General features: G+C 55.4%; 8 protein-coding genes across 8 annotated transcripts; 2 read left to right on the top strand and 6 right to left on the bottom strand.

Moving 5' to 3' along the window:
* Positions 1-1,341: 1,341 nt before the first annotated feature.
* Positions 1,342-3,159, bottom strand: HMPREF1541_07223 (uncharacterized protein; the record flags this gene model as incomplete). The annotated part of the gene is made up of 3 exons (XM_008721548.1): positions 1,342-2,572; positions 2,636-2,695; positions 2,747-3,159. The coding sequence occupies 3 exons, from the start codon at positions 3,157-3,159 to the stop codon at positions 1,342-1,344; spliced, it is 1,704 nt and encodes a 567-aa protein (XP_008719770.1).
* Positions 3,160-4,616: 1,457 nt separating this feature from the next.
* On the bottom strand, positions 4,617-5,517 carry HMPREF1541_07222 (uncharacterized protein; the record flags this gene model as incomplete). The annotated part of the gene is made up of 2 exons (XM_008721547.1): positions 4,617-5,318; positions 5,368-5,517. 2 exons carry the CDS (start codon positions 5,515-5,517, stop codon positions 4,617-4,619), a joined length of 852 nt encoding a protein of 283 aa, XP_008719769.1.
* Positions 5,518-7,307: 1,790 nt separating this feature from the next.
* On the bottom strand, positions 7,308-8,696 carry HMPREF1541_07221 (uncharacterized protein; the record flags this gene model as incomplete). Its single annotated transcript, XM_008721546.1, has 1 exon — positions 7,308-8,696. One exon carries the CDS (start codon positions 8,694-8,696, stop codon positions 7,308-7,310), a length of 1,389 nt encoding a protein of 462 aa, XP_008719768.1.
* A 607-nt stretch (positions 8,697-9,303) lies between these two features.
* Positions 9,304-12,105, bottom strand: HMPREF1541_07220 (uncharacterized protein; the record flags this gene model as incomplete). Its single annotated transcript, XM_008721545.1, has 1 exon — positions 9,304-12,105. The coding sequence occupies one exon, from the start codon at positions 12,103-12,105 to the stop codon at positions 9,304-9,306; it is 2,802 nt and encodes a 933-aa protein (XP_008719767.1).
* Positions 12,106-12,834: 729 nt separating this feature from the next.
* HMPREF1541_07219 (5'/3'-nucleotidase SurE) lies at positions 12,835-15,159 on the bottom strand (the record flags this gene model as incomplete). The annotated part of the gene is made up of 2 exons (XM_008721544.1): positions 12,835-14,158; positions 14,228-15,159. 2 exons carry the CDS (start codon positions 15,157-15,159, stop codon positions 12,835-12,837), a joined length of 2,256 nt encoding a protein of 751 aa, XP_008719766.1.
* A 288-nt stretch (positions 15,160-15,447) lies between these two features.
* HMPREF1541_07218 (uncharacterized protein) lies at positions 15,448-16,522 on the top strand (the record flags this gene model as incomplete). The annotated part of the gene is made up of 2 exons (XM_008721543.1): positions 15,448-15,704; positions 15,763-16,522. The coding sequence occupies 2 exons, from the start codon at positions 15,448-15,450 to the stop codon at positions 16,520-16,522; spliced, it is 1,017 nt and encodes a 338-aa protein (XP_008719765.1).
* A 54-nt stretch (positions 16,523-16,576) lies between these two features.
* HMPREF1541_07217 (uncharacterized protein) lies at positions 16,577-17,722 on the bottom strand (the record flags this gene model as incomplete). Its single annotated transcript, XM_008721542.1, has 1 exon — positions 16,577-17,722. One exon carries the CDS (start codon positions 17,720-17,722, stop codon positions 16,577-16,579), a length of 1,146 nt encoding a protein of 381 aa, XP_008719764.1.
* Positions 17,723-18,132: 410 nt separating this feature from the next.
* HMPREF1541_07216 (uncharacterized protein) lies at positions 18,133-20,319 on the top strand (the record flags this gene model as incomplete). The annotated part of the gene is made up of 1 exon (XM_008721541.1): positions 18,133-20,319. One exon carries the CDS (start codon positions 18,133-18,135, stop codon positions 20,317-20,319), a length of 2,187 nt encoding a protein of 728 aa, XP_008719763.1.
* Between the last annotated feature and the right edge of the window lie 640 nt (positions 20,320-20,959).

The raw sequence follows: 20,959 nt of genomic DNA, 5'->3' as shown, positions 1-20,959 counted from the left end.
GGGGGGTGCGGACAGGCGATACGAGTCGGCGAGTTCTCCTCTGGAGGGGGCCTTTGTCTTATGTCAAAATTAGCTCTTGGACCAGCGGACGCCATGCTCAAAAGTCAGGAACTATCGACCCCCTGCAAGGTATATATGGCTCTGCAGCACGACCACATGGAGCACTTCCGCTGCCGCTGCCGCTGCCAACCCTATCCTTCCGCATGCAAGATCAAAGAGCCACATTGGGGCAGTCACAACAACAGCAAATTCATGTTCCCCTCAGCGTCCCACGAAAACCACCTCCCCTTCCCAGCACTTTAGATTGCGGGGGGGAGGGGGCTAAATTCTCGTTCATCCACGTGGCACCGTCAGATCCACCGCACACCGTGGCCCATCGTATCTTCACATGAGCCACCCACGCATTGACCGCGCAGAAAGTGTGGTTGCCAGATCCCCTGAATGCAACGAACGAACCGAGGGGCACAGCCCTGGAAGGCGGGAGGCGGGGGTAGGGGCCTGCGTATGCCGTAGCATGCGGCACGATCCCTTTTTATTGGTCTGCTATGGCTTCTCCTCGCCCCAGTATCGGTTGGATTCCCCGGGGCCAGTTGCGCTGTTGGATGTGGACGCTGTGGGTGGCGGTGTAAAGGCTGACTTCCGTGAGCGCCGGCACAAACATTCACCGCAGGGTTGTGGCGTCCACGAAGGCGAGCATAGGCCGCCCGTCTGTGGAGGTACGTTGCAGGCCTGAGGAGTTACTCTGGAGGTCGCACTAGCCTTCAGCGTCCGGCCTCCCTGCTGCGGACGGCGGCCGGAGGTGGAACCCGGGAGGAGTTGGGGCTGGGATAGTGGGGATTTATTGGGCTAGTGCTGGAGGAGGACGAGGAGGAGGACGAGCACGAGCAGGGAAGTACCAGTTCGTGCAGGGGTAGAGCGGAGCGGAGCGGAGCGGAGAGGGAAGAAGGGGGAAGGAGGGGTGGAAGCAAACATACAGATACAGATCGCAGGCTGGATGTGTTTATCATCAGATAGAGGCAGAGAAATGGAGAGATAGAAAGAGAGGCTTTGCACACGGCACCTTGCCGGCAGCGGTGCTTGAGGAGCTGAGGAGAGCTGAGCTACGATGGGATGTACGTGGGTTGTGCACATTAGCCATTACTTTGCTCCTTTCAGCACTGGCACTATCGCTATCGCTGTTCTCGTCATCATTATGTAGTCTGTCCCGACGAGACAGTGACTGTATTTCATGATCATCGTCGTCTTTCCACGGGCCCGGGGAGGTCCTTCACCTTTCACCTTCAACATCGACCCTCCCCACCCCTCCTCTCCCCCCATCACATCACCTCGCATCACCTCACATCACCAATCCGCCTCTAACCCCAACCCCCTTCCCAAAAAAACATTCTCCGTGCCATTATTCCCAAACTCGCCCTCGTCGACCTGTGTCGAGAAATTCTCCACGTCTCCCAAACTCTTGATCCTGCCCAACATGAGCTCCAACACCCGATACCCGCTCCCCGCCGCATACCCCGGCAATTCGTGGCCACTCAGCTGCACCTCATAGTACGTCAACCCGCGCTCACTGCCCCACTGCCCGACAATCCCAGCCTCGGAGAGGCGCCCACCGTTGTACTCCGGGTGGTAGGGCACGTAAAAGTCCTGAGATTGGGGGTAGGACTGGAAGCCCTGCTTGCCGTGCCAGGTGGTGTTCTGCAGGGCGAAGAGGGTGCCGTTGGGGGCGAGGAGGAAGTCGAGCCTGCCGGCGCCGATGATGGTGTTGTTGGTGTACTCAATCACCCTCTGCAACACCTCGTTCATGGCGGGCGCGGGCGACGTGTCCGACAAGGTCTGGTTGTCGTCCTCGAGCCCGAAGACGTTGACGGGCGTGCACTGGTACCAGTCGACGTGCGGGGCGTTGATGGCGGATTGCACGTCGGTGCGGTTGAAGTAGACTTGGGCGCCGGGCGGGGAGTAGTCGCCCGGGTTGACGATGCCGAGTTGGCCGTACAGGTGCGGGCAGGTGTCGGTGATGTGGTAGATGTTGAAGCAGGGGTTGACTTCGAGGGCGGCGGCGTAGACGAGGTCGAACATGTCGCATGTGTAGTTGCTGTTGGGGTCTGTGTCGGCGTAGGGGTCGGGGAGGACGGGGAATGGGCCCGAGGGGGGTGGGAAGGTGCCGTATTGCGCGAGGTAGCTGCTGTAGTTGCAGTACTCGTGCGTCCAGCGGAGGGCGTCCATGTACGAGTCGTTGAGGTAGAAGAGGTTGCTCCAGTATTCGACGAAGGGGTAGATGACGGCTTGTTCTTGCAGGGTGCCGTCGCCGATGATCGGGTCGTTGATGGCTACGCCGCCCAGTTTCCAGTATGTGCTGTCGTTGGCCGTGATGAAGGCGTCCGCCACGTAGGGGACGTAGTAGCCGCCGTACGACTCGCCGGTGATGTAGGTCGTCCACCCTTGCAGACCAAAGGCGGTGATGAAGTTGCGCCAGAAGCCCGCGAATTCCTGGCCGAGCTCGACTTCGTTGGTGATGTTTGGCGTGCCTTGACTATAGCCAACGCCGACGGGCTGCTCGACCCAGATCATGTTTGTGCTGTGGTATGTTAGTCGTTTGTGGGTTGCAGGAGGAGCTTCTTAGGAGAAATGGTGGGCTTACAGGTTCGACCAACTGTACGAATTCGGTACCGGAGCCAAAGTGCCTTCTTGCCAGAGGAAGCTGTTGCCATCACATTAGCATCACTCCCGCGGCCGGTCCACAAACACTTACGGGCCGTTCTCAGTCAAGAGACCACTCAGCGAGGAGCATCCCGGACCACCATTGAACCAGATAACGAGCTCCTCGCCCGCCGCCGGGTTCGTGGTCGGGAAGAACCAGAAGTACAGCTGTCTCTCCTCGTCCGGCGACTGCGAGATGGGTAGCAGACCCGCATAGGACTCGCCGATGTCGAAATCGACATCTGGGATCTTGGTGCCGTCCACCACGAACTTCTGCGTGTTGTTGTTCAGGAACCGCGACTGCCGCTTCTCGAGACGCCTTTCTGGCACGACCGGCTTGCTCATGCGGTCGTACCGCTTGGGGTGCTCGATGTTGAAGGCATTGATGGCCGCGCGGTTGAAGGCGGCGGAGGCTGTAGAGCTCAAGGCCAGCACGGCGGCCAGACTACCGAGCTTGAACTGCATGGTGGCAAGCTCTCAAAGGTTCTCTGTGGGGAAGAAAGCAAGCTGGGGCAACCAAGGTAGAGTCCACCCTTTCGCGAGCAGCGGGCGAGCTTGCGAGACTTTATTTGTTTGCATGACGGCGGCGTGGTCCGAAGAGCTCGTCACTCGACCTCGCGAGCTTCCTGACCGAGACACCTCGCGACCAGTCGGGGCATTGCATGAGTGCGTCACCTGCTCGTCGCCGGTCCCTGACAGTAAATCTCCATATCGACCCTGCGGCGGATCGGCAGAGAGGCACGGTTAGCGGGTAGGGTGTGCAACGGTACGGAGTAGAGGCGGGGGAATGGACAAATCATCACGTCGCTAGAAGCCAGTGTCTCCAGATAAGCACATCCAAGCACCGCGGGCGATGCTTGTGTATGAAGTCAAGAAGCAAGAGTAGCGCGATAGAACGTTGCATCGACAGTGTGCTCTCCTGCCAAAGGGAGTATGGTGCGCCGCTAGATGGTTGGGGGCGTAAGGAAGCTTCCTAGAGAGCTTCGGAGATCCACTGCCAGGAACAGCGATTGAGGCATGTTCAAGGATGTTCAAGCATGTATGACATAAATCTGGCTTCGTGCCTCTGTGGGATATTCGCGGAGAGTTTGATTTCATCGATCTGCCTCGGTTGGCACGTGCCGCTCGTTCAGTTCCCGTACCAGGGCTTATCCGGTGGCGGTGTGTGGATGAGGCGAACTCGGTCGTCCGCCCGAAAGGTCTATGAGCCAGAGACATGGCAAATTGCGATTCACTGTGTTAGTCAAGCTGTGCTCATTGATAGGAACAATCACTGGAGATAACAATCACGACATCGATACCATCGAGACATAGGTTTTGGCTGTCTGCCCCGAGGATGGGGAGGAACCGTCCTCCGAGTGGCCTGGCAGGGTTGTTGCAGAGTTTCCCTGCCTATCTCAGCGCCGACCCAATGAGATGACGTTCTGCGCAAAGACACCCCATCGACGTAGGCAGTGAATTACGCGGCTCTTCGCTTGCGGTCTTGCATTGGTTTTGCTTCTGTGCTGCAAAGGTGTGTAGTTCCGGAGATGGCTACGCGAGAAGAGTCAAGAAATGTGCCCTCAAGAGCGATGGTAGGCTCCTTCGTAGAAAGAAGACGAGATTGTGCTCAAAGTAATTGTACTATCTACATTGCTGTAGGTACATGTATCAACCTTTCGGTTCAGCGACCGGTGGCAAGACTCAGCAGGGTTTAGATCCTGCCGTCTCTCTACGATCGTTCCTCAGCCATGCCATTGCCACTGACGAATGATGAAGACCTTATTGCATACCTCTGCTGGCATCCTCAAGGAGTCTATGTAGACAGTCGTGTAACGCCTAGAGAAATACCATTGTCGTGAATCATGCCTCGTACAACAATCAAATTGTTTCCCACCTAGCCGTCAAGAACATGTCGCTCCGTTTAGCAATACATTTATGAACTAGTCCCCGTGATTCAGCAGCGACTGGACCGAGCAGCGGTCGCTGTTCGGCGAGCTCGATATTCCGGTACCGCATAGCGGCGGTGACAGCGCCAAAATATCCCTCTCGTTCGAGGAAATCGACATGGAGCGCGTCGGACGTGGTCGCCACTCCGCGGCGCCGTTCCCAAAGTACTGAGGTGGGCAGCTCAGTCCGCCAATGCGTATCTTTGGTGGAGGGTAGGAGCAAGTCCGATGGTGACCTCCCAGCGACGGATGAATCAGGCTTGACCGTGCTGGCACAAAGGGACTGAGGAGATGGCTCGAAGGCGGTGTTGGTGGGGTGACGATCGCCCACGGACGAGGCCCATCATGTTCGCACTGAGGGCTCGAGCATCTGGATCCTGTCGGGGTGGGCAACGAACTGCTGCGGTGATGATCGGAATCATCGAACCATCTGTTGATGCTTGGCAATGTTCGCTGTTGGGATATCGGCGAGCCTGCAGTCGAGGGATTCGTGATCTCCGGGCTGTGCGGGTATTGTGTCGGTGGGGAGGTGCTCTGGCGAGGCGTAGCTCGCATGTAAGCATCGTGAACCTGTCGAGTCTTGACCACGGTGAGCTGGTGGTAGTGCAGCCGACATGCCAGCTCCGTCTTTCCCAGCTCAAATGCAAGTCGTCGATAGGGAATTCGCCTCTCGCGGCCGTCTAGCAGGACGTTCTCCTGTCAGGCTGTTAGACAGACACCCAGTTCAATGGTGGGCAGAACTTACTTCTTCCTCAGTCCAGCTCCTGGCCTTTGGGCCTTTCCTCGAGCGCGCCTGATTCTGCGCGGTAGGGGCCTTTGCAACCTTCCAGATGGACCGTGTGGTGTATGTTGCCGGTAGTGAAGGCAGTCTCTGGTGGGTAGAGTACGAAGACATGGCTGCTTGTACCGCCGACGTAATGTATTGAGTTGCTTTGTATGTCCCGGTGAGCAGTCTCTTAGCAGCGATGCGTATTCAAGACATCAAATGCTGGATGCTCGTCCTGGACTCAAGCACATAAGTACTTGGGCTACAATCTCGCTTGTGCAAAGAGACCACAGAACATGGCCCGGACCAGCAGATCCCAAGGCTGTGCTGTCCACTGCAACCACTGTCCAGCCTGCTAGACGCGGTCCAAGGGAGTAGGATAGAGTACGTGCTTCCACCAGGAGAGATCTGTCTGGGTGCAATAGCCGCTGAGACCCACAAGATTGCATTGGCCATGCATTAGAAGGTTTGACGTGGTACGGCCGACCAACGGCTGTATATTTGGAGGTCCACCTCGTCGACTGTACCCAGGAGGGATGCCATTCGCGGGGGTCCAGAGTCATGCTTCTGGTCGACTCTTTCGATATTTGAGGATAGCCTGGTCCACTGGTAACAGATCCTAGAGAAGCGTTGATATGAATTCTTATGCGTGAGACTGAGCTTTCGGAGAATCAGTAATGGACACCGCTAGCACGCCCGTTGCATAGAAGCTACAGTTTCAAACCTCCTTCCGAACGAATAGGAATCCGATCGTTTTGCACCGCACAGACGAAGTCGGCACAGGATCGATAGTTCAAAAAACAAGCCCTACCGACGGCCCATGCCCCTTCACAGCAGTCTGCGGAAAGAACTGGACCATGGCTCGCTGCATGAGGTAGGGGTAGAGATTGATAGAACTGCCAAAAATGTTACGGCGGCTAAACCCTAGCAACGCACGTCAACGGGGACACCATCTGTCGATATGGTTTCGCTAAGACGGCACACACAAGAACGACCAGTCAGCATGGGAGGGGCAATGGCTTCCGTTTGCTCGCCTCGTAAACCTCTAGTCCCCAATGCGGCGTCAATACACTGGGCTCTGCTGGCGTCAACAGAACGTCGTTTCATGCACGATGCCTCGCCTTGGCACCAACAAGATGGGGAGGCTACGCGCCAGGCCTTTTCTGTGGCCTCATGCGACGGGCACTGCAATCGCAGAAAATGGCACAGTGCGATGCAAGGGAGTTCATCTCTGAGGTGTTTTCTATAGATCGGCTGTAGGCTTGACGAGCAGAGTCTGCCTTGCAAGCGCAAGCAACATCAAAGCCGTTCGGTATCTAGGAAGGGCCGCCAAGGCTGAGGGCGGCACACCACTTGCTTGGGCATCCTGCGTTGCGCGAGGCGGTGCAGGTCCCCATGATAAAGAGGCATCGCGGTCAGTGCAAGGTTACTAGGATATGGGCAACTCTGCGCCCCATTTGCCCTTCATGTACGTACATTGCGCGGTCATAGCTGCAGTAGAAGCATCGCGGGCCAATGAGGCTGTTCGAGATCCGGACCATACGCGGGTAGTCAAAAGCGTTAGAAAGGCGGGCATGGTGGCAACAGCTTGAGTCTGCCTGATCAGCACCTGGAGGCCATCGAGTGACCGAACACGAGGTCGAAGAATGGTTGCGTGGTCGCAGCAAAGACGCCAATAGATAATGGTAGCCGCGGCATGAGAGGCACTGCAGGGGCCGCCGCTACGTGGCCTTGAGCTCCGCCGTAGTACGACACATGAGGCAGACACAGGTACGGCACAGTGTACGTAAAGCCCTGATTGCAAAAGAGATCTTTGTCAAAGTCCGGCTCTCCTGAATTGGGAAAGCGAGCATGACCTCTGCGAGTCGCCCAGGAATGTACGCCGCCCACCCTGAGATCCGGCGCAGACAGTCCACTCTTCAGTGCTGCTCTCCCAGGCTCCTCCCACTGCGCCTTCTGACCAACCCCTGTCCATCCATCTGGCTCTCACTCATGGTTCCTATGCCCGAATCGCCCTCAAAGCGACCCGTAGTCCGAGCAGCGGCCGCCGCCCTCGCATACTCCTCATCGTCGTCCATTTCCTCTTCATCGTCCGCCTTCTCGCCTTCGCCCACCTCCCGCTCCTGCCCCACCGCTGACATGCCTTGAGGCCCCTCCTCGTCGTCCTGTCTCCCTTCGTAACGTAGCGGCGCACGCCCTCTTCCACTTGGGAATTGCGCAGGTGAATCGCTGACGTCTTCGATTTTCAAGCCTGTCGCCTCTTCGTCGTCCTCGTCTTCGGTCTTGATCTGCTGCTGTTGCTTCTCGTTTTGCCCGGTCTTGACCGGCGGAGACTCCTGCTTAATCATCGGACGCGATTCCGGCGGCATGATAGAACGCCCGAGCCACGCCCAACCCAAGCCCACAGCAATAATGCTGACAACGTAGAACGTCGTGGTCAAGACCAAAAAGCTGACGATGCGGTGGTTGTACACCAGGTACCTCAGTCCATGGAACCTCGCGCTGAACGTCAAGCCGGCCTTGTAGATTTGCACCTGCCTGCCCGCCGCCATCTCGCTCAAGCCCGTGGTCGCACCGCCAGTCGCGACCTCCACCCGGACGCCCCTCGGCACGTTCCCGCTCCCGCGCCGAAATATGGCCTTTTCCCACATTCTGACCTTGACTTTCTCCGTGTCGAGATCCTTGAATCCCACGAGATGGAAAGGCAGATTCATCATCTCGCTCGCCAGGCCCAGCAGCACGCTCTTGTACCTCAGCATCGCCGGCCTCCGCGAATGCTGCAGCACGGTGTAGCCATCCCCGCCCAACGCAGTAATATTGCCCAGCAACTGGCGCAGTGTCTCTGGTGCTTCCGCGACCGGGTCAAACGCCCCCAACAGTCTCACATCGACCATGAAGACTCCAGCCTCAAGATTGTTGGGGGTGCGCGGCATCTCGAGGTCGACTCGCACGTCGTAGGCCTGTTGGCTGATTAGAGTCCCCTGCGGGATCTCCGCCACTGCATAGGGCGCGGTGTTGTGCACTCCATATTGCAGGTACAGGGGTATGGAAAGGCTGATGGGTGGAATGTAGTAGTAGTAGAAGATGAGATACGCGGTGGTGCTGGTTGCGACCAGTAGGGAGGAGACGCAGACGAAGATGAGGGTAGAGATGGATGCGCGCAGAAAGGCCGGCGACGAGAGGAAGGACAGGACGGCATGCAACGGGTTTAACAAAGGGCGGAGGAGACGCCGGACGAGTTCGGTGAGAGCCGGCGGGGATGGACGTTCATTGTCGTCTGATGTCGCGGATCGGGTTGGCGATGCCATTGCGAGGAGTTTCAACGACGTTGGCTACGTCGCACAAGGTCATGGTTAGCATGAAGCGTGTCAGTAAAGCATCATGAGCTCAATCAACTGTCGTTGGGAGCGAACAAGAGTCCGCTGTAAGATAAGAGCTCATTCCCGGCATGTGAAAACGGTTGAAATTGTTGAAATTGTTTCCTCGACGCGACTCGTGCCACACGCGCCTGTGACGTCAGATTTGATACGCACCAGAGACTCCACTCATTCACTGCCTGATAGCCTGGTTTTTTCTTCTTCTTCTCCTTCTTCATGAGCAAGTCTTTCTCAAAAGTGCATCATGCTACGCTATGTTAGAGCTTCTATTGACCAGGTCTATCGCAAAAGGCTGAGTGGTGCGCTTTACCACCGAATGATGCCAATGCTGGTTGCGCAACAACGAATACAAATGCATTTTCATCATCTCTCGTCGATTTGACCTTACAATCCCTCAACCCTTTGTCGGATTGAGCTTCCAGGGTATCCTGCTATGCATGGGGACTCTGATAGTCTGGTCGCTGGAGCTATCCGATAGCTGCCCGTCATGATCTTTAGGAGTTGCCTCGCTGTAAGCCTGTCTGCGCAGCGCCGGCTTCTAGCCATCAGCGGTGCCATTTTGTTGCTGATCTCGACCCGCGGTTTGTGGTTCAGATGTATTCGACTTTACGTTCTGGGTCGAAGGAGCTTCGTTGTGCTCCGCAACTACCGTTGATTGGCCATTTAGGGCCTGACCGTCTTCGCGCACTGGTGATTGAGATGTAGCGAATCGCGAACGTATTGCTTCAGAGGCCTGCTTTCCCACACCCGCAGCAAGTCCACGCACTGGGCCTTGTGCACCTCCACGTGGTGACTCACTCCCCTCCACAGGTGTTTGCGCAGCTGACTCTTCTGCTGGAGTGTCAGATCCATCGATCAGACTGGCCACGTCCCCATCACCATCCATATCATCTACCAGGGCCAGTGGCTGTTCTTCTTCGCACCCTCTGGATCTCGACCGCGAGCGGCTCTTCTCACCCTGCAGCTTAAGCTGACTCTTCCAGAGTTTCTGGTAGACACCACCTCGCTTTTTGATGAGCTCGTTGTGCGTTCCGCTTTCCACGAGCTTGCCACCTTCAATGACCAGAATCTTGTCCGCTTTTAGTATTGTTGAAAGTCGATGAGCAATGACAAAAGTCGTGCGATCTTTGCACACTTGATCAAGACTGGCCTGGATCAGACCCTCAGTCACGCTGTCGACGCTGCTGGTGGCCTCATCAAGTAAGAGGATGCTTGGCTTCTTCAAAATTGCACGAGCAATGGCCAGACGTTGTTTCTCGCCACCTGAAAGCTGGCAGCCACGCTCACCTACTTTAGTCTGGTAGCCTTTGGCGAATGTCATAATCTTGTCATGCAGAGAGACTGCTTTGCAAGCTTCCTGTACCTCCTCTTCGGAAAGGGAAGGGTCGGGATATCGAACATTGTCCAAGATCGTAGTATGGAACATGCTAGGCTCTTGAGGCACGACTCCAATGTGGTGACGAAAAGACGCAAGCTGGAGTGACCGGATATCCTGGTCATCCAGGAAGACTTGACCCTTCTCAGGATCGTAGAACCGCATAAGCAGTTTTAACATGGTTGACTTGCCGCCACCCGTCTCGCCCACGAGTGCAGTCATCTTTCCTGGCGCAGCATGGAAGCTAACGCCTTTAGCAGCTTGCTTGTTACCGTCATAAGTAAAGAAGACGTCTTCAAATCTGACGCTTCCACCACGGTAATCGTACGCTTTCGCGTCGGGCTCGTCCTTGATTGTCGGTTTCTTCTCGAGTAGGACGAGGAGTTTCTCAGCATCCACCAATTTGTCGGCCACGTCGGTAATCTCGTGCACGATGTACATGACCGGACTGGCTACTTGCGCCCAATATCCTGTCAAAGTGGCAAACGCACCCACTTTCAACTCGCCATTGTGGATCTCGAGTGCCGCCAACGCAGCGGCGAGCAGATAGGCGAGTGTCATAATCGAGAAGCGGGACACGCCATTCCGATACAACCAGAAATACAATTTGTTCCGGCCTTCCAGAGCCGCAATCTGCTTGTTTTGGTACGCAGTCTTTTCGCGCGGTATCTGACCGAATTGAGCAACGGTATACCAGTTCTCGGTCGAATCTACCATCTGATGATACTGGTCATACCAAGTATCCCGCCACTTACGAGATAAGCCAACCCTGGACTTGACCGCCCTTACTGAAACCCAGATCATCATCACCATGAGCGTCAATACGAGGAAGCCCATGTAGGGGCCAAAAATCGCCCAGAGGAGGACGGATCCGGCCACAAGGTCGATGAGCATCGGCACGACTTCGAAAGTTGCACCGTGGAACAGGTCAATCACAGATTGCGCTTGTGACATTGACTGCCAGATTTCCGAGGATGTCTTTGCATCCTGAAAGTCGGCGGACAGATCCATGATGTGATTATATGCCGCCCGACTCAGAGTGAGCTTCTGCTGATTCGTGAACATCAACCGGAGGAAGTCTTCTAGAAGACCAATTCCAGTCCTTGACTGAACAAAGTAAAGCGTGAAGTACCCAGCGATGGGCAGCCAAGGGGAGCCGCCACGGGCTAAGGTGTCGATGATGAGTCCCAGTGCAAGAGGTAAGAGAACGTTGACGAATCTCAAGCTAAGCATGCAGCAGAACATACCGCCAAGGTACATCTTTTGCATGAATGTATGCGGCCACAACAACGGTACATATACCAGGAAGGATCGTAAGTACTCCCGAACTTGTCGCTTATGTATCTCTTCACGAGCCTTCTTCTGTTCAGGCGTCTCGCGAGGATTTCGCTCCTCCTGATCCGATTTTGTGCCATCGCTTGCGGCCTCACTGCCGAGCAAAGGCTGGGTTTCGCTTTCATCGTTGGCCTGTGAAGAGCGCTGCGCACAGGATTGAAGTATGGGAACAACGACAAGAAGACAGACAGCGGCGGCGATTTGACATAGTAGAAGGACAGCAATCCCACGGCCGATTGGTCTTGACAGAAGTTCGCGCGCTGGCATCCGGTTCAGGAGAGCCGATGTCCGCGACAGGGCAGAGATGGCCCAAGCGCCATAGTGAGGGTATCGAACAGATCCCGGATGATCGATGTGAGCAAGCAGGAGTACTAGCCACTGCAGCGAGAAGAGAAGATCGGACAACAGGCCGTCGTCGCCATGTCTACCAATAGTGCCGACATTGACGCCTTCCACCGAAGACAGGGCTATGGAGATGACGAGGACAATCGATGTTGTTGCCAACTGGAACCTTTGCTGGTTTGGACTGGCTTTGGCTGGAGTCGCTGGCAACCTCACAGATGCTATCAGGGATGACATGAGATAGTAGACGAGTACGGCGCCGCTGGCGAAGGTCTTGGGATAGTCCATGCTGGCGTTGATTGCAACGAGACGTGAATAGCAAAGTAAATAAGAAGTTCAGAGCTTAGGCCATGAGTCAAACGTGGTTGTTCTCTGCACGTCGCCACTGCCGTGTCGTCACCAATGCAGGGGCGTCCTTTCTCGTTGCCTGAATTTTTGACCACTGCATTGGCGTTTTCGCGAAATGGAATTCTTGGGGATTCGAGCGAGCTAAACAGACGGGCCCAGTAAGTGGGGATCATATTCGCTTGCAGGGTGTGTCTAAGACTCAGGCTATACGCGAGTTCCGGGTAGGGCAGATCCCTTGATGACCGCGTGATGACTAGGAATCGAGCTAATGTTCAGCCGTACTGGCTGCCTAGTTCCCAAGAAATCCCATATGGCTAGGCACCCGTCTCACCGGTTGTGCTCTGCCCTACAAAGGGCTCCCAGTGAACGTTTGAGGCTAGACAAGACCTGGTGACCCTTTCTCTGAACATACCTGTGCACGAATGGTGGACTGCAGGCACGTTCCAGCCTCGCCTCCCAGACTTGTGACATCAAACTAAGCCTGTGCCACCCACTCTGATTCATGCTGCCGAGGATGTACAAGATTCCTGGCGCAGAGCATCTTGACCATGGGGATACTTGACCATCTGATGATGAAAGCCAGAAGTGACTTTGCCGTAGCAAATCGTCACTGGTATAGAATATGTCTGGATGAAGCCACTGCGCGCCTTCGTCACATACTGACCTTCCTCAACCACGACCCAGGTTCAAGTCTCGCACCAGCGGTAGATCCTCCGTGCCTTGACGTAAATGCTGCGAATCTGGATCGAAGAACGGAGAGATGGCCACCTTCGCAACTTCGTCAAACAGCCCGCCAACGACGGTGTCTTGCAAACCCTCGCCCGTTTGCTTGAAATCCGGATACGCGTTCAACTCGAGAAGCCAGACATTGAGACTCTCGTCAACGAGGAAATCCACACCGAAGATCTCAAACGCATTGGGAATGGTCTGAAAGTGGACCATTTGTTCTCGGGCAGCAGCTTCGAAGATTTCTCCAGTAGTCTCACAGACATCTGCAAAGACCTTTTCCTGCCAATCATCGGATCGCCCGTTCTGCAGAGCCCAGAACTGGTGCACAGAAGTTTCTTTCGTCGAGTCGTCCTGGAAACATGTGTTTGTCAGATGACCTGCAAGGTCCATTGCTCGTGCGTCGTCCGAGGGAGGAGTGTATGGCTTAGCCGCAAACAAGGCGAGCATCTGTCGATAGACATAAACCTTGAGCGCCCCAACGGCAAGGACATATGTTCGGATATGGAATTTGCGTTTTCCATATTCTCGGAAGAGGAGAGGATTCGGGATGTAGGGCTGCGCGATGAAATGACGAAGCTGAGAAGTCATTGCACCGCCGCCCTCGTTTCCATTGACGCCACACTCATCCTCATCTGCATCAAGAGTCGTGTCTTCTTCATCTTCGCTCTCTGGATTATCAGCTTCCCATTCGTCGAAGATAGCTTGTAGCTCAGCATAAGTGGAAAACAATCGGATGCCGTTCCCGCCGTCACTCATGCCAGGTTTCAGTATCCACCACTCGCGCTGGGAAATTGCAGGTATAGATTCATTGCGAGACATACTCTCATTGAGATCCCATGCATCGACTAATGCGTCGTCGAGAAACTCTGCGAAGTCCAATTCGAAATGCATGCACGATTTGAAGCGCTTCGAAAGGACGCTCTCTGGGTGCTTAACGAGCCAAGTAGAGACAGTGTTGGACAAATAGTGCTTGCGAATGAGCGCTTTGCGGATTGCATATGCGCAAATCAGTGATGTTCGAGAGTGTTCCAAGGCGAGTTCAAAGTCTAGGCTCTCATATGCTGTGATCTGCAGCAGAGGCCGGGTCTTGTCGGCGACTTCGTGCAAGGCCCCAACGGGACGGATGTCAAGGTCATCCAGCTTCAGTACAGCCTGAAGAACGAGCGATTGGACGTATGAGTCTGGGTAGTCTATCATGGCATTCAATACTGGTCTGATCTCTGATCTCGGAGCCATGCGCATCGCTATGCGCTCGACAGCATCACTGCAACCATGAGCATTAGCTTCCGATTGACCCGCGTACCGGGCCATCAATCTCCAGCCACTTACTCACAGCTTGATCTCGCCCCTGTAGTGCGGAAGGTGCCAAAAGTTGGCCCGAAGTGGCGTAACGCTCACATTGCCTTGCAGCACCTCCCAACCATCCCCGGATCCAGCGTTCTCGACGGCCGTCCTCACATCCTGAAATTGAGGCGCCCATTTGTAAGTGGCATGTTTGCGCGTGGTGGCCTTGGGCTGCGCATCTCCGTTGAGCTCGTTCTGCTCGCGGATCTTATGCTCCTCCTTATTCGGATCAGCATCACTCTCATCGGCGGGCATCTCCTTGAAAGAGCTGCCACTGGACCATTCGTTCTGGATCATCTCCGTGTAGACAATTTTATTGTTTGTGACCCCTTTGCGAACGGGGACGTTGATGCTGTAGACGTGCACATCGTCCGCCCAGTCTCGGGCAAACTTTTCGATGAGGCGAACACTCAGCTTCGACGCCTCTGTGATGATTTCCAGATCATGCTCTCTAGAGTCGAAGGCGTAAGACAGAGCAATGCTCTTCTTGCCGTTCACAGCGCCTTCCAACGCTCCTCCAAGAGTTCCACTTGAAAGAGCGAAGAGTGCCGTGGTGTTACGGCCATAATTCGGTCCGCTGACCAGCAGATCGATGGGACCTCTGTCGTTGAAGACGTGATGCAGGCCGAGCTGCGCGCAGCTCGCTGGTGTGCCATCTACGAGTACCCATTCCTCCTGGTTGTCGGCGAACGGCTTTTCTGAATGGGTGCCATCATCCTTGAGCAGGGTACCTGGTCGATAGTATTTTGGTGTCAACGTCTGACCCACCATATGTGCCTTACCAATCCATGACCTCTGTACATCTGGAAGTATCACCGATACTTGATGCCCTGCCGCCTGTAGTTCGGCGACCAATGATTGTACGTATGGCGAGGACTGATAGGACGGTGGGCCGTCATCATTAGTGACCAAGATGTGCATGATTACCGATGCCGGACGCCAGGATCTCAGGTCTATCTCTATAGTCTATGAAACAGAAGTCGTAGAAAGCAAAGAAGGCGTCATCAAGACCGAGGTTGACGAAGGAAAAGTCATGCAGACGTACTCTGAAGACCGGAAGAACATCGGCCTAAAAGCTTGGCGTGGTTGCATCATCCTTGCCTCTTCCCCAGAAACATTCGCGCTGCTGTGAGGGCTGTACACACCTGGTCATTGATGCGTGTAGGCCATTTCGGACACACTGGGACCACAGATCGTCAACTGGGTATCATGACCACTCCCGAGCGCAGTCCACGCTCTCGCTCGCCCACACGCGAGCACAAGCGGCGTAGACACCACTCACGTTCTCCACATACCCGAACCAGGCCACGAGCACTACCACTCAATGCCCGCGAGCTGGACAAGCACGACCTACGGACATACAAGCCCCTTTTCTCACTCTATCTAGACATACAGAAGCAAATAGAGATTGAAGACCTGGAAGAGTCTGAAGTTAAAGGCAGGTGGAAGAGTTTCGTGAATAAATGGTATTACGCGCCCGAGCCACTCAGACCCGTATGAAAGAGCAGTATGCTGACATGGCAGGAACCGTGGAGAACTTGCTGAAGGCTGGTATGATCCTGCCACCTTGAACAAAGCCATCGACGCCGAACAATCCACTTCTAGACGGCAGACGCCGCCCAGCGCCAGCACAGCGCGACGCGCATCACCCGTACGCTCGACCGAGGCAGTCGAGGAGAACGACGACGAGGACGACTTCGGCCCCTCACTCCCCACCTATACCGTCCCAGCACGACTATCCGTGCTCCCCCACCATGCCACTCGCGCACCCGGTCCATCAATACCCACCACGTCCGACCTCGTCGCGACGCGGGAAGCCGCCATCGAAGCAGCCGCCGCCGCCCGTGCCTCCAAAGCCTCTCTCCTTCGAGAAGAGCGCAAAGCCGAGCGCGCGCTCCAAGCCCAGCGTCTCGAGGAGCTCGCACCCCGCGCTGCTGCCGGCAGCCGCGAGCGCCAGTTGGAGAAAAGGCGCGAGGTCGCGGCGTCTAATAACGCCTTCGCGCAGTCTGCGCACGATGCCGGAGACGTAGAAGTGCGCGAAGCGGACGTCATGGGCGATACCGACAGTTTGGGCGAGCTGAAGCGGATGAAGAAAGAGCACGAGAGGAAGAAGAATGAGCGGGAACTGAGAAGGGAGGAAATGTTGAGGGCGAGACGGGCAGAGAGGGAAGAGAGGCTGGCGATTGTGCGGCAGAAGGAAGAAAAGACGATCGGGATGTTACAAGAATTGGCCAGAGCGAGGTTTGGCGGCGGTGCCACAGCGGGCGAGACAGGCGGTGGGTGAGAGACGAAGTTGGACATACATATCATTGAAAAGACAGACTCGCGTCCAAGACTACTATGTCGCATTGAGGGCGGCAATAGCATCAGCACCGTCGATGGGAGGGCTGGTGACGCCGTTGGTTCCTGTGCTGGGCGTCGGCGCGATGTTAAAATCCTTCTGCTTGTTCTGTGCGGCCATCTGCCAGGCCGGGATGGCCGCTGGCGTCTTGTTGCCGCTGGTGCCGAACGACGTTGACGATGCAGGTCGAGGCGTAGATGCCGACTGCGACGACGCGCCCGGCATGGCAAAGCTAGGTGCCTTGCCCATGCCATTAACGCCAGTAACGTTGCCACTGCTTCCTGGTGTCGTCTCGCCCACGGGTGTTTGCGAGGCGCTGTTAGACACGCTGGAGATGTTGGCTGGCTGAGTCTTGGGAATATTGGCCATGCCGCCTCCTCCGCCACCGCCAGAACCAAGTCTGTTGCCCATGAGCAGCTTCAAGCTACCCAACTCAGCACTCAGCTCCTTCAGCTGCCGCTCGCTGGCGTCCCGCACGTTGTCAATCGAGCGCGGTAAGCTATCCTTCATGGTTTTGATTTCCGCTTCCATCCGTCTTGAGTCATCCTCGCGCTTTGTGTTGGCAGCCTTTAGCTCCGAAATGATGGATTCGATATCGGTAATGGCAGAGTCGAGACGCTGTGTGCGCTGCTCTTCTGCCTTCTTTAATGATTCTGTGTCTTGTGATAGGGTATCGAGGAGCGCAAAAGCCTTGTTGAATTGCTCATCGATTGCGGTCTTGTCTTGTTCCAATTGCGGCGGTGTCGGAGGAGCGATCAGTGGCTTGACGTATCTGTCCGCCAGCACCCATAGTCCGTAGCCAGCACCTCCCACCACGGTAGCCATGATGAACCAGTCCCTCCAATCACGTTTCGGAGGTTCTGGTGGTGCTTGTGGGAATTGGCCATAGGGGTTGTATGGATAGTTGCCGTACTGTCCTTGCGGCGGACCACGGTAGGGTGCAGGTGGAGGATAGAAGCCATTCTGTGGCGAGGCGGGCTGAGACGGATCCTCTGCAGCTCGGCCTAGAGAGACGTCAATCTCTTCCTGGGTAAGGTTCTTCGACTTGAGAAATTCGATGCGCTTTTCAATAGGCGAGGCAGCGACCGATGGGTCACGGAGGAAGGTGACGGCTGAAGCCACGAGCTCTTCGCGCGGCGCCATGGTGGCGGCAGTACTTTGTCGCGGTCACGACTCAGTTGGAGGTCATATCGAGTAGAAATGGGACGATTGGTAAGAGTCGCAAGCTCACGCGAAGAGGACTCCGTGAGGCTTTGGCAGAGAATGATGGATAGGACACAACTCGAAGACATTACCAGCCACCCAAGATCAACGAGCCGAGGTCGAATGCCAAGCTTCGGGCAGCCGATCGGCGGGTTTGATTGGTTGCTCTCTCCACAACACCTACTATTCCTTTTTCGGAACCCCCAAACATTCACTCCAGTTCCATGTTGCATGCGACTGCGACACCATCCTTTCTTTACCATTGCTGACAACTCTTTTGCCTTGCGCAGACACGACAGAATTCGCTCCCAAATATCAGATCGCGCCTCTTGCGCGCAACGTCAGCAAGCATGTCTCAAAACACCGGCCTCTTCAGCGTGCGCCGCCCGCGCGAAACTTTGGGAAGCATTCAGAACTATTCCTCAATACCACAACCCGCGTCAGCAATGAAGGCGCCTCATACGGCGCAACATGCGCGCTCGACATCTGGGTACACCGGCATGCGGCCACCGCAACCGAATTTCAAGCGCTCATCGTCTGGCGGCAACCTGGCAGACATGGGCATGTCAACAGTCCGGAGGTCAACATCCACCAATGTTTTCGCGAGTGGTCGCCAGAGCCTTGCGCCTAATCAGCTGTTTGGCTCGCAGACTCCGGCGTCTGGTAGTGTGCAACGACGAAGTAGCATCTACTCGAGACCCTCGAACCACGGTCCACTCGCCAACCAGTCATTCTTCATCCAGTCTGCGCCTCCCGCCGCAAATGCAAAGGACCAACGTCCCCTTCGTGATCCTTCTTATCGCGCGCGAATCGGACAAGAGCTGATGGACTATCTCTCACAAAACAACTTCGAGCTTGAAATGAAGTGTTCTTTACGACAAGATTCCCTGAAGTCGCCCAGTCAGAAGGAATTCACCAACATTTTCCAGTGGCTCTACCGACGCATCGATCCCGGCTATAGATTCCAGAAGGGCGTCGATACCGAAGTTCCACCAATTCTGAAGCAACTTCGCTACCCTTACGCCTGGCAGATCACAAAATCTCAGCTTGGTGCAGTGGGCAGCCAGACATCCTGGCCCGTCTTTCTTGGGCTCCTCCACTGGCTCATGCAGCTCGCCCAGATGCTCGAGAACTTCACCCGTGGTGCCTACGATGATGCTTGTGCTGAGGCTGGGATTGATGTATCTGGTGATCGCATTGTGTTCCGCTTCCTCTTTGGCGCGTATCAGGATTGGCTCGGCGTCGGTAATGACGAAGACGAGGAAAACGCTGATGCTGCGCTCTTGCCACATATCCAGGCCATGGCGGAGGCTTTCGAGAAGATCAATGCCAAACATGGCGAAGAGCTCAAAATATACGAAGCGGAGAACCAGGCTCTGAAAGAGCAAGTCGAAGAGCTCGAAAAGGCGACTCCTGATATCTCGAAACTGGACAATGTTTTCAAGATCTTAGAAGACGACACCAAGAAATTCGAGGACTACAACACCAATGTTGCGGCGAAAATCGAAAAGTACGAATCCAGGATCAAGGTCCTGGAGAAGGAGATCCAGAACACGATCTCTGAGCTCTCGGCAGCTGAGGAGGAGCGTGGTTCTTTGCAACACCAAGTCGATGCCCAAGGCCTCAGCTTGCAGGACATCGATCGCATGAACACGGAACGCGAACGCCTGACTAAGAGTCACGATGATGCCGTTGTAATGCTCGAGGAGGTCAGCAAAAAGGTTCTGGCCAAGGAGATTGAGACAGCTCAGAAACTAGAAGACCTTGAGGGTGTCATCAAACGCTACAACTCCCTGGGTTACCAACTGTCGCTCATTCCTTCTACCGCCGCTAATGCTCGTGGGAACAACTACGAGCTGAAGCTGAACCTGCCGACAGCCACCTTCTCGACTTCGCAGTCAGGCCGAACCTCGCGTCGGGGATCACCTTCGGATGGTGACCGCCTTCTTGGCTCCAGCAACCCTGCTACGGGTCATTCACCCGCTCACCTGCTCAACCTAGATCTCCGAGGTACGGTCCGATCTACCTTTGTGTCACTCCGCAAAGAGATCAATGAGCGTCGCAAGGCCGCTGCGGACGCGGACCTCAATGCGCGTGACATGCTTGAGAACGTTGTCGACGCCCTGGCGGAGAAGAATAACGAGATCGACAACTTGAACCACCGCATGCGCGAGGCGAGCACCAACTACAACTCGCTCAAGGAGACGGGAAACACGACACACACGCAGCAGACATCGGCCATCGAACGGCTCGAGGCCGAGCTGTCGCGCATGCGGGAGGGGCTGAACAGGGGCGCGGTGGAAATGGAGCAGAAGGAGCTAGAAGCGACATTGGCGTGGGAGCAGATGCAGGATGAGGCGGGCCAGATCCGCGAGCAGCTGCACGCGGATGTGGAGAAGATGTTGGAGGAGGTGGTCAACTTCAAGGTGCATGTGCAGAAGGGCTTGGAGGAGTTTGAGAACACTGTCGGCATGGAGGTCGAAGAGGAGCTTGCGGAAGGGGAGGCCATGGAAGAGGATGGCGTTGTCTTTGAGTAGAGGGCGCGAGCCTCACTTTCAGCTTACGATGCAGGTGTTGGGTACGTACGACTGTCACGACGAGGGTGGCGTTTGGGGTATTTAGCATAATGGCAATTAGTGTACAGACGAGCAGCTGCTTCTTGGTCAATGATGTTTCTATCGTTCAGACGAATCCCTCAGAGGAACCATGCCACGCCTTGGCGAAGGAGGGGGTGTTCTGGACATCAACCTTTTCAGTGGCATTCAACGTCGTAACCCTATCCACAGGAAGTTGAACACCATTGCTGTCTCTGTGAAACACTATGTCTTGGATGCCAGGCTTGATACCAGTGACAGGATCGGTGTCCCATCCAGGATGACACGGTTTCCGAGCTTTCTCACAGTCTCAGCCAAAGTACGCCAGATCATTCAAACACACATTTAGACGCGACACAAGTCACCCTCGTGATATGACAATGTCCAGGATGGAAGGCAGACACTCGTCTAGAGACGTCACAAGTCAGACTCTCGAGTAGCCAAGGAAGGTCGGGCACTCACTCCCGCCGGCACCCGTTCTAGAAGTGGAAGTGGAATTGAATTTGACGCACCGGCACTGGCCTTGGCATCAGGCGTCAGGCGGCCGGTTTGTGATATGTCGACAACTTTTATTCCCTGAAGA

The sequence above is a fragment of the Cyphellophora europaea genome, assembly GCF_000365145.1.
Source record: "Cyphellophora europaea CBS 101466 unplaced genomic scaffold supercont1.7, whole genome shotgun sequence".
NCBI classification, from domain to species: Eukaryota; Fungi; Ascomycota; class Eurotiomycetes; order Chaetothyriales; family Cyphellophoraceae; genus Cyphellophora; species Cyphellophora europaea.
This window is presented reverse-complemented; position numbering and strand designations above follow the sequence as displayed.